Source organism: Chiloscyllium plagiosum, chromosome 2, assembly GCF_004010195.1.
Source record: "Chiloscyllium plagiosum isolate BGI_BamShark_2017 chromosome 2, ASM401019v2, whole genome shotgun sequence".
In the NCBI taxonomy this organism is placed as follows: domain Eukaryota; kingdom Metazoa; phylum Chordata; class Chondrichthyes; order Orectolobiformes; family Hemiscylliidae; genus Chiloscyllium; species Chiloscyllium plagiosum.
The window spans coordinates 138,005,281-138,023,393 of NC_057711.1; the positions used below are offsets into that span (position 1 = coordinate 138,005,281).

Below are 18,113 nucleotides of genomic sequence, written 5' to 3' on the forward strand. Positions count from 1 at the left end.
ATACACACACTATATATTTATACACACTCTATATATTTACACACACTCTATATATACACACACTATATATGTCTACGCGCACTCGCTCTACACGCACTCGCTCTACACGCACTCGCTCTACACGCACTCGCTCGGGAAGGCAGTTCAGTGTTTGTTCACCGAGAAGATCCTTTTGTTGATCAAAACACTGTTTCTCCGTCTTCCTTTTCTGGGTACTTTTACTTATTTGTAGGAGGCATAAAGTGAATGATTCGCGCGACTGGGGGTTTCTGAACTAATAATAAACTGTTCCAGTTTAAAGCAATTGATGTGGGCTCACCTGTCTCAGGGTGAAGAAATTTCTCCTCATCTCAGCCCTAAATAGCTTACCCTGTATCCTTAGACTGTGTCTCCTGGTGTTGCTGGACGTTGGGAACATCTATCCTGCATTTATCCTGTCTAGCCCTGTTTGGAATTTTATAGCTTTCCATGGGAATGAAGTTTTGGAGGATTACTATATTTGACTGTTCAAAATTTTAGTTACAGTCAGTACTGTCCATGAACCCAAACATAATCCTAGGTCCAAACTATATTTAACGCCATGACACATCTCATGTTATAACACTTAAAAGAGAGATCCCATGTACTTAATAAGAGACGGAAGCCACAAGATTCCAAGGTTCGAACAAACAGTAGACTTGGCAAAGTTAAATTAGTAATGCAATCTTTAGAATCAGAATCCCTACAGTGTGGAAACAGGCCCTTCAGCTCTGAGTATCCTACCCTATTACTCTACGTTAACCCCTGACTAACTTACACATCCCTGAACATTATGGGGAAATTTAGCATGGCCAGTTCACCTGGCTTGCACATCTTTGGATTGTGGGAGGAAATCTGAGCACCCAGAGGCAACCCACACAGACACGAGGAGAATGTGCCAAATGCACGCAGGCAGTCGCCCGAGGCTGGAATCGAACCCGGGTCCCTGGTGCTGTGAGGCAGCAGTGCTAACCACTGAGCCATCGTGCCGCCCATGTATATATTTAATATATACATAATTCTAATTGGAATTGGAATATAAATTAACTGGAGGTAAATGTGGGTAACAAACACACTCTAGACAAACACCTTCAGGATAAAGGCGTGTTGCCTCTTCACCTTGCTCCTGAAGTCTCTTACTCACCAGCAACCCAAAGCAGTCCACTCATCCCTCCATCCTCCTGACTCTGTTCTGAGTAACAACTTGCAAGAACCTGCATCTTCATACCTAAGCACTGTTGAACGTAGCTGATTAAAACAGTTGCATATAGCAATCCATTGGAAGCACTTGCCTGGATGTTACATTTTTCACAGATTACTGGTCTATGTACTATAAATGACATAAAATAAAATGCCTTTCACCGTCCAGCAACATACCAAGGGAACTATCATGTGAACATGATTCACGGAATCTGGAAGGTGATGTGAAGGATGTTCCCAATGATGGAGAACTCCAATACCAGGACTCAGTTTAAGAATACAAGGTAGGCCATTTTGAAATGAGGAGAAATTTCTTTCCCCAGACAGTGGTGAATTCTCTGCACAGAAAGTGGGTTGAGGCCAAAGCATTGAATATCTTCAAGAAGGAGTTAGTTATAGTTCTTGTGGCTAAGGGGTGCAAATGGCTGCAGGGTATGAAGTTTGGTGATCAGTTGTGATCCATTTCAATGACAGAGCAGGTGCGAAGTGTCTACTCCTGCTTTGTTTCTATTCTCTAAAATCAAATGTTCCAATTTAATGTTGATTTTTCCTTTGGAAATCATGGGCCAGTCTTGAAACCTCCGAACAGTAAACTATATCAACTGAAATTAGTATCTTTATAATTATTCTCCCTTGTCCAATGTTACTTTTCAACATTCTCTTTCTTGTTTTTATGCATTTCATGCTGAATTAATCTTGTTTTTTTTAAGGAAAGCTTACTGAAAGACTTCCACTGTAAATTTTATGATATACTTTTTATTAACCGACAAATTTGTGGGTAGTGGTGTATGTTGAGGAAAATATTCCCCTCACTTATTTTCTGTACAGATTTAGTTCATTCATTGTGAATTGCCTTAACCACAATAAGTAGTGCAAAGAGTGATCGTTTCAATTAGTCGATAACTGTAATGTAAGTTAGCACAAGGTAGTTTGGGAATATTGCAAAATTATTTCAGATGTTTTGCAGGATTATGAAACATGTGAACGTTTGCAAATCAAGCAAACATCAGAAAAACGTTTTTTTCCCAATAAGAGACATGGAATCTCTCCAGTTGAATTTTGACAAATAGCGCACAATATCTCAAATATGAAGTTGGTTTTATCTGTGCAGATCCCAAATTGAGGACCATCCGAGATCGTGCAGCTGATTATAAAACATTTTTTTTGCATGCCAAGTATGATCTTTGACAACATGTTAATCTTCAAGAGTGTAACTGGTGAGAGACAAAATGCATTGGGGTAGCTGAACAGCATTTTATATTTTCATTTCGGGCATGCTAAAAAGGTGTCAGAATAATAATTCTTCATTGGAAATTTGTCCTCAGGCATATCTGGATGAGTTGGTTGAGCTTCATCGACGGCTAATGACACTTCGTGAACGGCACATACTACAACAGGTAACACTCCTCTTAAGACACATATTTAACTATTACACAAATTGTCTGATTTTATTCCACATCTAAGGATTGATTCTAAAAGAGAAACTCGCCAAGTTTTACAATCCTGTAGTTGCACCTGAGAATTTAATAAGGATCACAAGCATCTTACCAGTTTCCCAGTTGTTATTTTTCACCACTTGGCATTCCTTCTCCATTTTTACATGTTTCCCTTCTGTTCTTGAACAGAATATCTATGTTCTTTGTGTACTACTTCTCTATCTAGTAAAAGCCAGAAGTCACACGACATCAGGTTATAGTCCAACATAGAGTCATAGAGATGTACAGCCTGAAAACAGACCCTTCAGTCCAACTTGTCCATGCCGACCAGATATTCCAACCCAATCTAGTCCCACCTGCCAGCACCCGGCCCATATCCCTCCAAACCCTTCCTATTCATGTACCCGTCCAAATGCCTTTTAAATGTTGCAATTGTACCAGCCTCCACCACTTCCTCTGGCAGTTCATTCCATACTCGCACCACTCTGAGTGAAAAAGTTGCCCCTTAGGTCTCTTTTATATCTTTCCCCTTTCACCATAAACCTATCCCTCTAGTTCTGGACTCCTCCACCCCAAGGTAAAGAACTTATTGATTTATCCTATCCATGCCCCCTCATGATTTTGTAAACTTCAAGAAGGTCACCCCTCCGCTTCCGACGTTCCAGGGAAAACAACCCCAGCCTATTCAGCCTCTCCCTGTAGCTGAAATCCTCCAACCCTGGCAACATTCTTGTAAATCTTTTCTGAACCCTTTCAAGTTTCACAACATCCTTCCAATAGGAAGGAGACCAGAATTGCACGTAATATTCCAAAAGTGACCTAACATTGTCCTGGTCAGCCACAACATGACCTCCCAACTCCTGTACTCAATGCTCTGACCAATAAAATCACATTAGCTGATGACGGAGCAGCGCTTCAAAAGCTTGTGATTTCAAATAAATCTTTTGGACTATATCCTGGTGTCATGTGACTTCTGACTTTGTCCACCCCAGTCCAACACCAGCAGCTCCACATCATCTCTGTATCATAGGGGAGTTTGGTGGTGGAGGGATAAATATTTTCTTCAGTGTGATATGCCAACTCATTTGTTCAAACTGTTCATGATTTCATTTGAGCAGCAAAGATTCTGACTTGATACGCTATTAATGAATGCCAGGTTCTGGCGCCAAAATGTATACTACTTCAGTTGAGGCTTTTTCTGATTGGTTTCCACTGTATCATGGCTGTGAACTCAAGATCATTCTAATAATCATTCTAATTCCAAATGGAGGATCAGACAAAATTGTGGTTGTAAGAACAGCTCCTTTTTGGCGTATTTTCAGTGTTGGAGCTCAGTTCCTCAAATTCTAGGAACAGTATTTACTGTTTTATAAGCTGTAGCATTGTTCTGCACCATATTTTGGTGGTTGGGGGGGGGGAGGAATGATCAAAACAACAGCATTTCAAAAAGGAGGAAGACAGATTAAAGGGCAGTGACCACATGGGAAGTGATTCAAAAGGAGAGCGAAACCTGCACTGCTGCCTGACCCAGCTTAACCTGCATAGCTACTGACTATGCTGTCTATTTTCAAGTATCTCTGGACATTGGAGTTCATTCTAAGAAAAATAAACAGCAGAATTCACAGCTGACCTTGGAGAAACCTGTGTGTGGGAGCTCACCGCAAGGGAGCAGCTAAGTGGATAGTGTTTGAAGTGTAACCTTACTGGTTTTCTTTTATAATCTACAACAGTGCATGGAATTTTTTTTTTATTCAGTGTTGTTATTGAGATCTGTCTCTTGATTAAACTTTAAAAATATAAAAACATAGGTTTTAAGCTAGCCTGGAACAGTGAGACTGTGCTATTTTTTGGGTCTGTAGATTAAGGTGCAAAGATGGCCTTTAGCAGAGTGATGTGCTCTTCCTGTTGGATGTGGGAGACGAAGGAGAGTTTCCATGTTGGTGATTATGTCTGCAGGAAGTGTCTTTGGTTGTGAATCCTACTGGATTGCATGGATCAGTTGGAGTGGCAGTTAGAGGCAGTTAGAATTTACAGAAACTGGGGGAGATGGGTGATGGATGGCAATTGCAGGAAGGGGGATATACAAAGATACAGTCGGTAGGTGGGTCATCTCCAAGAAAGGAAGATGAGGGAGGCAGGTAGTGCAGGAGTCTCCTATGGTTATCCCCATTTCAAACCTATATTGTGTTTTGGAAAATGTAGGGGGTGATGGACTCTCAGGGGAATGTAGCACTGACAGCCAGGTTTCTGATTTTGAGACTGGCTCTAATGTTATGAGGGGTACGCCATGTTCCAAGCAATTGATTGTAATAGGGGACTGTCTAGTCGGAGGCACAGACAGGCGGTTTTGCAGTTGACAGTGAGCCATCAGAATGGTGCTTTGCTTCCCTGGAGCTAGGATCAACGATATTTTGGAGAGAGTGCAGAATATTCTCACAGGGAGCAGGATCAGCAGGAGGTTGTTGTACACATTGAAACTAATGACATAGGAAGTAAAAAAGATGCGATTCTGAGGAAAGAATATAGGAAGTAAGGCAGGAGTTTAAAAAGTAGGTCCTGGACGGTGGTAATATCTGGATTACTCCCAGTGCCATGAGCTAGTGAGGGTAGAAATGGAAGGGTAAGAGCAGATGAATGCATGGCTGACGAGCTGGTGCAGGGGAGAAGGAGTCCTACTTCTGGATCACTAGAATGCTTTCTGGGGTAGTAGTGACCTGTATAAGAAAGACAGACACCTAAATTGGAAGGGGACTGCTGCATTGGCAGGGAGATATGCCAGAGCTGCTCAGCAGGATTTAAACTCCTAAGGGTGTTGGGGGTGGGGGGGAGAGACCCCAGGAGACAATGTGGAAAGAGATCAGTCTGAGACTGGTACAGTTGGGACCAGGTGTAAGTCAAACAGACCGGGCAGGCAGGAACAAAGCAGAGAATGAGCTAAGACTGAAACAAATACAATATAATTTATCAATGCTAGAGGCCTATCAAGTAAGGCAGTTGAACTCAAGACCTGGTTCGGAACATGAGACTGGGATATCATAGCAATTACAGAGACGTGGCTCAGGGATGGACAGGACTGACAGCTTAGTGGCCCACGCTATAGATCCTATAGGAAGGATCAAAAGGGAGGGGAAGACAAGAGGGTGAGTGGCATTTTTGATTAGGTGTAACATCACGGCTGTATCTAGGGAGGATATTCCTGGGAATACGTCCAGGGAAGTTATTTGGATGGAACTGAGAAATAAGAAAGGGATGATCACTGTATTGGGATTGTACTGTAGACCGCCAAACAGTCAGCAGGAAATTGAGAAGCAAATATGTTAGGACATCTCAGTTATCTGGAAGAATAATAGGGTGGTTATGGTAGGGGATTTTAACTTTCCAAACATAGACTGCAACTGCCATAATGTTAAGGGCTTGGATGGAGAGGAATTTGTTCAGGTATGTAAAAGAACATTTTCTGATTCAGTATGTAGATGTACCTACTAGAGAAGATTCAAAACTTGACCTACTCTTGGGAAATAAGGCAGGTGACTGAGGTGTCAGTGGGGGAGCACTTTGGGGCAAGCGACCATAATTTTGTTAGTTTTAAAGTAGTAATGGATAGATTGGATTTAAAAATTAAATCCAAAAATTAAACATCTGAATTGGAGGAAGGCTAAGTTTGACGGTATTAGGCAAGAACTTTTATTCCTGATGAAGGGCTTTTGCCCGAAACGTCGATTTTGCCTGTCCTCGGATGCTGCCTGAATTGCTGTGCTCTTCCAGCACCACTGATCCAAGAACTTTTAAAAGCTGATTGGGGGCAGATGTTCGCAGGTAAAGGGACGACTGGAAAATGGGAAGCCTTCAGAAATGAGAGAACGAGACTCCAGCGAAAGTATATTCTTGTTAGGGTGAAAGGGAATGCTGGATGACTAAAGAAACTGAGGTTTAGGTCAAGAATAAGAAGGAAGCATATGTCAGGTATAGACAAGAGAGATGGAGTGATTTCCCTAGAAGAGTATGTAGGCAGTAGGAGTATACTTCAGAGGGAAATCAGGAGGGCATAAAAGGGATAACATTACGGCTGTAATTAGGGATGATATTCCTGGGAATCTATCTATAAGCAATCCCATAGAACATGAGAGAGCTTTTGGCAAATAAGGTTAAGCAAAATCCAAAGGGATTTGACAAATACATGAAGGACAAAAGGGTAACTAAGGAGAGAATAGGGGCCCTTAAAGGGATCAGCAAGGTCACCCGTGTGTGGCACCTCAGATAGAGGCGATACTAAATGAGTACTTTGCAACAGTGTTTACTGTGGAGAAGGATATGGAAGATATAGAATGTGGGGAAATAAAAATCTTGAACAATGACCATATTTACAGAGGAGGTGGTGCTGGACAGCTTAAGATGCATCTAAGTGGATAAATCCCCAGGACCTGTTCAGATGTACCCAAGAACTCTGAGAGAAGCTAGGGAAGTGATTGCTGGCCCCCTTGCAGAGATATTTGTGTCATGGATAGTCACAGGTGAGATGCCGGAAGACTGGAGATTGGCTAACGTGGTGCCACTGTTTAATAAAGGTGGTAAGGAAAAGCCAGGGTGCTACAGACGGGTGAGCCTGACATCAATGGTGGGCAAGTTATTGGAGGAAGTCCTGAGGGACAGATTTACATGTATTTGGAAAGGCAAAGACTGAGATGCTGCATTTTGGAAAGGCAAATCTTAGCAGGACTTATACACTTAATGGTAAGGTCCTATGGAGTGTTGCTGAACAGAGAGACCTTGGAGTGCAGGTTCATAGCTCCTTGAAAGTAGAGTCGCAGGGAGATAGGTTAGTGAAGAACGCATTTGGTATGCTTTCCTTTATCAGTCAGAGCATTGAGTATTGGCGTTGGAAGGTCATGTTGTGGCTGTACAGGACATTGGTCAGGCCACTTTTGGAATACTGCGTGCAGTTCTGGTCTCCCTGTTATAGGAAGGATGTTGTGAAACTTGAAAGGGTTCAGAAAAGATTTACAAGAATGTTGCCAGGGTTGGCAGGTTTGAGCTATAGGGAGAGGCTGATTCGGCTGAGGCTGTTTTCCTTGGAGCATCAGAGGCTGAGGTTATTGAGGTTTATAAAATCACGAGGGCCATGGATAGGGTAAATAGACAAGGTCTTTTCCACAGGGAAGGCAAGTCCAAAACTAGAGGGCATAGATTTACGGTGAGAGGGGAAAGATTTAAGAGACCCAAGGGACAAACCTTTTTCACACAGAGGGTGGTGTGCATATGAAATGAGCTGCCAGAGGAAGTGGTGGAGGCTGCTACAATTACTACATTTGAAAGGCATCTGAATGGGTATATAAACAGGAAGGGTTTAGCAGGATATGGGCCAAGTGCTGGCAAATGGGACTAGATTAGGTTAGGATATCTGGTTGGTATGGATCAGTTGGACTGAAGGGTCTGTTTCTGTGCTAAATATCTCTATGGCCAGGGATTTTCCCAACCAGTAAAATGTTGATTGCTTCTGAACTGTTTGAAATTGTTCACTTTCATTGTAGCTAGATGTAAGAACTGACCAGTCATTCTAATGGAAAACAGCCAATCGAAAGAGTGAAGAGTCCGTTGTCGACTCACAGGTCATGGGATTAATATCTGGCAAAAAATAGATGGTTAATTTTGAATGGGCATGTTTCTGTTATTACAGGGCATTCTGATTCAGTCATGCTCATAGAACCAAATGGGACAGGCACACAGTCTACTGCAATGTTCTTCAGTGGCCTCCCCTTGTGGACCAGATTGACATATTACAAAAGCAGTCAACACGATTAGATTAGATTCTCCTCCTCTGATGCTGCATGACCTGTGCTTTTCCAGCACTACACACTTTCGACACTGAAATATGTGCTGTTCCACTTGAGTCTGTGTTCTATCCTGCCTACCAACAAAGAGAAGTTGCCCTCAAATCAAATAAATGGTATTTTTGGCAGTCTTGCTTTTTAAAGATATTTACTAACCAGTCTGTTCAGGGATGCCATTACATGCCTCTGGAACAAGTGGGACTTGAACCTGGACCTCTTGGCTCAGAGATAGGAACACTGCCACATGAACCCCAGTCTTGTTGTTTAAGCTAAGTTGAAATACTGATACCTTTTAATGAAAGTGCTGTACTTCACAATTTTAGGAGCAAACCTCCTTGTGAGGAAGTGTTTGGTTCTGAAACAAAATGAATCTCCACTGGTTTCAAAAGGGGAACCTTCAGGCTTTCGCTGGACATATATTAAAATCATATATGCTGCCTGAGTTAATAGTGAATGCAAGATGTTAGTTTGTCTGAGTTTGCTTTCACAATTAACTGATCATTTTGAGTTCTTTTTATCCTGAAGGAACGTATAGTTACTGTAAAGATGTGGAGGTGCCGGTGTTGGACTAGGGTGGACAAAGTTAAAAATCACGTGACGTCAGGTTATAGTCCAAAAGGTTTATTTGGACTATAGGCTAGTGCCATGTGATTTTTAACTTAGTTGCTGTAAATCATGTCATGATTCTTTTAAAGACTATCCATTGCTTATGTACAATACTGCCTTTTAATGCGTTTCCCAATTCACCTCAGCCAATTTATATGACTTGCCTTCATATTCTCTCTCATTTAGCATGCAGGCAATTCTTTGATGTGACATCGCCAGTATCTCATTGTTAGATATGCATGATGTCCAATAGATTATTAAGCAGAGAGAAATTTGAATGCAAGAAAAAGCTCACTAGAACTGTAAAAGCAGTTTGTGAGAGTTTCTATAGAAAATCTTTTCAAAAGAGTAAGCAAAATGAGTATTAGTCCGTCAAAGTGTGCCTAGCAAATTAATGGAAAATTTCAGAGCTGGTGGATGAATTGGATGCATATTTTGCCTAAATCATAAATATAGAGGATATGAATAATATTCCAGAAATGTGTGGAATTCATGGAATGGAAAGGAGGGGGGAAACTCTGGAAAATTCACTAAAGTGATAGTTGGAGCTGCTGCACTGACAAATCTCTGGGTCTTCATGGACTTCATCCCCTGGGGTGATGGTTCTTCCTAGAATCAGTCAGTGAGATGTTATGCATTGGCTTCAATTTTCAAAATTTCCAACATGTGGGGAAGTATCCATTTGATTGGAAAAGAGCAAATGTAAGTCCTTTCTTCAAAATGGAAGAGACAGAGAAAGCAGGAACTTACAGGCCAGAGCCAGTTAGCTTAAGATCGATCTGAGAAAAAATGTTAGAAAATGTTTTTAAAGATATTGTAGCTGGGTACTTCAAGGGGGAAAAAAACAACTCTGGGCAATCAGGCAGAGTCAGCATGGTTTTATGAAACAAATAATGTTTAACCAATTTATTGTAGTTATTTGAGGAGCTAACATGCTCTTGTATTGTGGTTGTATTGTAGACAGAGATCTACAAGGTATTCACTAAGGTGCAACATCAAATAGGGGGAGCACATTGGTATAGATAGAAGGTTGATTCATGAAAAAAGAATGGGCATAAATGGGCCATTTTCTGATTGGAAAGATCTAACAAGTGATCTGCCAAAGGGATATTCAAATCTTGGTGAGGCCTATCCTTGCCTCCAGTTCCTCCTTCAGTCGGCATGGTTGTGTTTGGATTCTTTTTGATAATTTTCTGCATTGACTCGATGCTCTATCTTTATGAATGTCTCTTCCTGAGACCCTTAAATTGCCAGCACAGCTTGTTTCATTTTGACTGATTTCTTAACATGAATTCCAAAATCTCCTCTTCCTTAGCTGGCTGTTCCTGAAGCTTCACTGTCACTGGCATGAAACCACTTGGGGAATTTATTTTTGTAGCTCGAATTATTTTGAAGACTGCTAAACTGTATTGCTACAGTGAGAAGCATTTTCACTCTGAATGACCAACTTCTGTCTAAAAGAAACAACACACTCTGCTTTTCTAAGAACTTGCTTCTGTCTCTCCCCATGTCACAGGGCATCTTGGGTGCCATTTGTTATTTCCTCTCAAGATGTACCCCAAGATTGTAAATCCATACTTAGGTGCATGTGCCAACAAAGATCAGACTCTCCCCAGGTAACACTTTTCAAGCAAACCGACATGATACCAAGACTAGGATCCTCCATTTTAAAGCGCAATTTTTAAAAAAATTCAAATCAGACTTTAAACTATACATGGTTCTGTCCACTTTAGAACATGGGTTTTCACACTATGATAATCTGTACCTTCATCACATGAGATTGAGATTCAGAGGTCAGCTCAGAGTCAACTATGTGGCTGTGGGTCTGTACTCAAAAGTAAGACTGACAAATTATCTTCTCTAAAGGGCACCTTTGAGCTAAACGTATTTTTATAGCAGTCTCAACTTCATGATCAACACTCGGGCCAGAACATTTCCTCTCCGTGAGGAAAATGCATCAGAAATAGAACCTCAGCATCAAGAAAAGAACTCCCAATGTTTTCTCTTCCTTGATTTGAAAACTACAACTTCAGACTCACACTATTAAGTGGTGACTGCCTTATTTCCATGCATTTAAATCTCATTGTTAGCCCACATCACCTGATTTATGTACTACTTCCAATTCTCCTCTCCTTCGCAGAGAAGCCAGATGCCACCAATTCCCAACATGAAGGTTGGAGCCAATACCTGGCAGCTGTAGCTCATTGATTGTCCAGGTCCTCGTCCAACCCTGACTTCACCACAAACACTCCTGCATACTCCACGGACACCAGTCTTCCCCAGCTTTCATCCTTGCGAGTTGGCGTTGGCAAAACACCCACCTCACTCACATATATGTACATTAGTACCAACTCTTTTAGAACTTCAACCCTTCAGGAATTTACTTTAAAGCTCATTTGCATCTGCTAGGTCACCTTTAACACAGAACACGTGCCTCTCGGGCATCCTCTGCCTCTTGGCATCATTTTTTTCCACACTACCACACTTGGTGTTTAGTTGGAAGTTGGCCTCTATGGATTGTTATTGCGTTTTAGCCACATGGTCTTCAGTGTTAACTTACTTCAGCTTCTCGGTCCTGCATTGCATTTTTAATGCACTGGGTGAGTGGAGCAGCTGGTCACAATTTAAGAGCTGAATAGTCAAGGGTGTGGACCTACAGCACCATGCCACGTCGATGTCACAGCTGCAATATGTGCGAGCATCTTCTGCAGCAGACTCCGTCCTGACACTATTGGGACTTGTCCATCTTTCAATCCAGTTTGCAAACTATTGATGAACCTCCCTGCCTATCTGTCCATTTTCAGAAAATCATTCATAGCCAAGATGGTAGGATTGTCATCCTCTGCTTGAGGTGGAGATGGTGCTTGGTCTGGCAGGTCTTTAAATATCTGAAGACCTTCAGGCATCCCATACTTGCCCAGTGGCAGGGAAATGTCACTTATGTGCTGACCAGATGGTGCTCCCAACATGAATCTGAAGAGGATTCTAACAAAGCTAAAGGTCTCTGAGCCTTACCACTGCAACCTCTGAAGGTTGACTGGCTTTGTCCTTGGTGTGTGGTGGAATTTTAACTTGTACCTCTGGAGTATTAGTTCAGAATCTGCATTATGAGTTCAGTATTATTATGATGGTGACACTATTCCTTAATGAGATCAGTTTAGTCAATTTAATATGTGAATGTGATCTACACTGTTGTCTCCTGTGTTCATTGGCTGTGAAATGAAGAGTGTCAGCCATTCAGATGGAGCCTTGTTTCACCTCTGTGTAACTTGTCTGTAATCAGAATTCAAGTGGCTTTCATGTTAAAAACACTGCTGTCGTGTTCAGATCAATAAGGAGTCAATAAAGGGAATGCTTTTGCTTCACTTTTGCATTTTGCTATCATGTAAATAAATGCAGAATCACCTCTTGTAAAAGTAAGGTCCTAGTATTACAAAGGTGAATGGCTTAGAACCCATTAAAGCTGGGCAGGAAACTGTGGAAGACTTCGTCATGTAACACAATTCTAAACCTGGTGTGTCTCATTGTCTGGAAAGTATTGCAGGGGAGATATCTTATAGTTGATGGAGATACAAATCTTGAATACCAATACTTTATTCAACTTGTAAATAGCACTGTGTAATTCTCCAATTTTGCAAATTTAGGTTTCGTAATTGTGTCAGAGAGACTTTGACTGACTGTATTGTTTTCTCCGTATCGTCCTTATTGGAATAGAACCTTAATCTTTTGGTTATGACACTTCGAGTAAACATGGTGCATTTACCTACTGGATAGATAGCAATATCAATTGGACAACCCAATAGATGATATCTAAAACCTTATTCCTCTGCATTGGGTGTTCAAGCACCAAAAGACATTGGTTATAATCATTGGTTCAGAAAAAAACAAAAGAAATAGGATGGGCCATCTTTTGTACCATCTCATAGCCCTCAACACCTCAAGATTTCAAAAATATTTTTAAATACTTTAAATACTTCCACTGATCCAGCCTCCACAACTTTCCTGGGTAGAGACTTGCAGGCATTCACTATCCTCTGGGGGAAGAAATTGCTTTGCTCCTCAGCTTTGAGTATCTCCCTGTTCTGTAATTATTTCCCCGAATTGAGATTCCCCCGTTGGGTGGAACTGTCTTCTCAATATCTACCCTGTAAGACATAGACATAGAATCCCTACATTGTGGAAACAGGCCCTTTGGCTGGCCCAGTCCACATTGACCCTCCAAAAAGCGTTCCACCCAGACGTACCCGTTTACCCTATCCCTGTAACCCTGCATTTTCCATGGCGAATCCACCTAGCCTACCTAAATTGTCCCTGGACAATTTAGCATGGTCAATCCACCTAACCTGCACAGCTTTGGACATGTGGGAGGAGACCAGAGCACCTGGAGGAAATCCACGCAGACACGGGGAACATGCAAAATACATACAGACAATTGCCCGAAGGTGGAATCGAACCCAGGTTCCTGGTGCTGTGAGGCAGCAGTGATAACCACTGAGCCATTGTACTGTCCCCTATAAAATGTTTATGGATAAACAGGATCGCCCCTTATTCTTTTAGATGCTAATAAATAAACATCTAATCTGTTTAGCCGTTTTTGACAAATCAAGTCCCTTTATCCCAAGAATGAGCCAAGTGAATCTCTTTTGAACTGCGTCCAATGCCAGTATATTTTGTAAACACGGACCAAAGCAGTACTCCAGTTGTAGCACCACAAGCATCTGTATAGTTGCAACAAGACTTTCCCATTTGTAAACTCTAACCCCCCCAGCAATAAAACCAACATTCAATTTGCTGTCTTAAACTGAGCATGCAGTTGCAGCACGTAATTAATTGTTTTGTGCACAAGATCACGCTGTAATGTACTTTTTAGAATCTTCCTCCATTTAAATAAAATAAGTTTATTCTTTCTACTTCACATTTTCTACATTAAACTCCAGCAGCCAAGCTTCTGCTTACTCACTCAACCAATCTAACCCTTTGCATATTCCTTATCTCCTTATCACAGCATACTCTTCCACAATGTTTATATTATCAGCAAATGTGGATACATTCTGATCTGTCCGCACCATGTTATTCATGTAGATGGTAACTAATTGAGGTCCAAGGACTGTTTGTTGTAGCACTCCAATTTCCAATCTTAAAACGATCTATTAATTCCGATTCTGTCTTCTGTGTGTTAACCAATCCTCAATCCATACTAATACATATCTCATTAGTGTCAACAGGTAACCAATGAAATTGTTGATCTGTTGGTTTTGATTTTCCCAAAAAAAATTAGATTTGGAGAAAGGCTCCTTTGAAATGAAAAATAGCCAATTTAACTCCTTTGTTCAAAAAGGGAAGGAGACCAGGTACGAAACAACAATCTTATCTGTCATTGGGGAAATGTTAGAAGTTATTATTAAAGATGTTATGACAGGGCACTTGGATAAGATCAAGGTGGTCAGGCATAGCCAGCATGGTTTTGTCAGCGGGAAATCATATTTAACAAATTTATTGAAGTGCTTTGAAAAACCTGTGCTGTAGATAAAGGGGAACCAGTGGATGGTTTGCAATTAGATTTCCAGAAGGCATTTGTTCAGGTTCCATATTATAGACTATTGCAGAAAGTAAAATCTCAAGGTGTAGGTGTCATGGTACTGCATGGCTAAAAGACTGGCTGGTTAACAGGAAGCAGAGAGAAAGGATAAATGTTTGTTTTTTTCAGGTTGGCAGGATGTCCTGAATAGTATGTCACAGGGATCTGTGGTACAGTTGAAATTGATATCAATGAAGGGGTCAGAGGTATGGTAGCTACATTTGCTGATGACACAAAGATAGGTAGGGAAAGAAGCTGAAAAAGCTCAGCAGGTCTGGCAGCATCTGTACGAGAAGTCCGTTAACATTTCGGGTCTGGTGTCCCTTCCTCAGAATTGGCCAGTAAATGAATTTCCATGTTAAATAGTGTTTTTCTTAGCTGTGTACTTTTTAAGTTGTAATAATCTCTCCTGATTTCAGCCACTTGGCTAATCAAAAAAAGGCACTAAACAGGAGAGCCTAAGGCGAGGGCATCATCTCTGAGCAAGGGGTCACTCCTTTAAGACAGAGCTGAGGAGGAATTTCTTCTCCAAGTGTAGTGAATCTATGAAATGCTTTACCACAGTGGGCTGTCGGTACTGGGTCATTCAAAGCTGAGAAAGGCATTTATTCTTAGTTAAAGAATAAAGGATATGTGGAAAATACCTGAGCGACTACCTAATAATAATTTTTTTAAAAAAACAGATGGGGAGGGGGTGGGAGGGAGTGACTTACAGAAGTTTATAAAATCATGAGGGGTGTGGATAGGGTGAATATCCAAGGTCTTTTTTTCTTATGGTGGGGGAGTTCAAAACTAGAAGGCATAGGTTTAAAGTGAGAGAGGAAAGATTTAAAAAGGACCCCAAGGGGTAACTTTGGATAGGAAGGGTTTAGAGGGATATGGGCCAAATGATGGTAAACGGGACTAGGTCAAATTGGGATATCTGATTGGCATGTGTGAGTTGGACCAAAGGATCTGTTTCCATGCGGCATGATTGTAAATAGTCACCAATCAGCTATTTTCCTGGATATTGGACCTTGGCTCTGAGAGATTAAAGCAGTTGAAGGGACACTTTGCCACTGCTGGCTTTCTTACGCAGGTCTGCTATTCTCTTCCTGAATTGCTGTTCTTGTGCACTCTTCCTCTGTTCTAGAAGCACAGGAATCTCCTCTCTCTGAAGAATGGTCACTGGATCCAAAACATTAAACCCTGCTTTCTCTGTCAACAGATGCTGCTAGAGCTGCTGAGTTTCTCCAGCGATTTCTGCTTCTGTCATCCTCTGTTAGCCTTTTGGTAACCGATTTCATGTTCTCCTCTCTCCATCTTATATTTCCGGCTGACACCGCTGTTTGCTAGAGTGTATTTTACCAGGCTGGTTACCGAAATGATGGTGCATGGCAAATTGATTGCAGTCATGCTTGTGATTTCCTGATGAACTATTTGTAGCTTGGTTCCCCATTTATAAAGTTAACACTTACACCATCAGACGAATTAGACGTTCAGAACAATTTTGAAGCAAAGGATTGCCCCAAGTATTTCCATCTTCTACAGTGGTGGAAATTTGCTAGCGTCTATAAGACCATTAGACATAGGAGTGGAAGTAAGGCCATGCAGCCCATCGAATCCACTCTGCCATTCAATCATGGCTGATGGGCATTTCAGCGCCACTCTCACTATAGCCCGTAATTCCTTGCGAGATCAAGAATTTATCAGTCTCTGCCTTGAAGACATTTAATGTCCCAGCCTCCACTGCGCTCCATAGCAATGATTGGTTATTGAGTGATTGTGGCAAATAGCATGAACATATTTAAGAGGAAGCTAAGTAAGTGCATGAGGAAGCAGCCAATCATGGAACGTTTTCATGCAGTGCAATAAAACAAATAGTGCCAGAAACGTCTGTGGAGTTCAACACTATTTTAGCTGTAAATTCTACTGTCCGTGTTAAGCTAGCTACTTTCAACTTCACTCTCAATATCCTGCATTGAGTGTGTGTGCTGCGAAAGGTAGACAGCATCCGAGGAGCAGGAGAATCGGCGTTTCTGGGGCATAAGCCCTTCATCAGGAATGAGGCTTGTGGGCTGAGAGATAAATGGGTTGGGGGTGGGGCTAGGGAAAAGGTAGCTGATAGTGCAATAGGTAGATGAAGATGATAGATCAGAAAGGAGGGTGGAACGGATCGATGGGAAAGGTGATGGACTGGTCAGAAGGGCGGTGCCGAGTTGGAGGCTTGGGACTGGGTTAATGTGGAGGGGGGGGGGGGGGGAAATGAGGAAACTGGCGAAATCCACATTGATCCCTTGTGGTTGCAGGGTCCCAAGGTGGAAGATGAGGCGTTCTTCCTCCAGGCATCGGGTGGTAAGGGTTTGGTGATGGAGGAGGCCCATGACCTGCATATCCTTGGCGGAGTGGGAGGGGCAGTTGAAGTATTCAGCCATGGAGAGGAGGGGTTGATTGGTGCGGATGTCCCAGAGATGTTCTCTGAACCGATCTGCAAGTTTGCATCCTGTCTCCCTGATGTAGAGGAGACCACGCTGGGTGCAATAGATATAGTCGACATTGGTGGAGGTACAGGTAAATTTCTGTCAGATGTGGAAGGATCCTTTGGGGCCTTGGATGGAGGTGAGGGGAGTTGTGTGGGCACAGCGTCTCAATATCCTGCAACAGAGTCAGCTGAATGTGGACAGTAGCATTGTATTAAATTCAGTGACTTTACAATAGAATTTCAGTTCTGAATTTCAAGGGCTTCTTGCCAGTAACATTTGATTTAACAATCTGTGAAATGTATTCCTTCTGTTTTCTCAAGAGTTGAGCACAACAGCATATTAGAAAATTGCAGATGTTTAATCCCTTTCTGAAGGCTCTGGGTCTGTTATGAAACTGAAGAACACACTATTAATCCATCTAATCCAACTGAAATATCACATGGATCCAGTGTCAAGGAGGGAGTCTTACTTCGCACCCCACAGATTCCCCTCCTGACATCCACCCTCCCTCGAGTAATTTTCAGAAGAGTTAGATTTTCTCAGAAACAAACAGAGAGAAAAAGAAGTTGCAGTTGGATAATTCATAACCCGCATGATAAAAGTTGTTTCTGTAATGCTGTAGATACGAATATTGGAGACTGAAATCCAAAGTGTCAGAGAAAAGAAAGTATTATTGAGAAGAAGTAGTAATTCACTGGATTCCCTCACCCTCTCTTCTCACCCACCGACTCCCACAGCTACCTGGATTACACCTCTTCCCACCCGACCACCTGCAAAAATGCCATCCAGTATTCCCAATTCCCTCACCTCAGCTGTATCTACTCCCAGGAGGATCAGTTCCACCACAGAATACACCAGATGGCCTCCTCCTTTAGAGACCACAATACCCCTTCCCACGTGGTTAAAGATGCCCTCCAATGCATCTCGTCCACATCCCGCACCTCCGCCCTCAGACTCCACCCCTCCAACCGTAACAAGGACAGAA

At 42.0% G+C, this 18,113-nt stretch overlaps 1 protein-coding gene across 2 annotated transcripts in view; it reads left to right on the forward strand.

The window, feature by feature from the left end:
- mllt3 (MLLT3 super elongation complex subunit) overlaps nucleotides 1-18,113 on the forward strand; it is a 155,537-nt gene that overhangs the window by 133,611 nt on the left and 3,813 nt on the right. For both annotated transcript variants that reach the window (XM_043719024.1, XM_043719014.1), the window contains one exon: nucleotides 2,544-2,615. In XM_043719024.1, coding sequence (XP_043574959.1) covers nucleotides 2,544-2,615 — 72 coding nt within the window. The remainder of the gene's footprint in view (nucleotides 1-2,543; nucleotides 2,616-18,113) is intronic.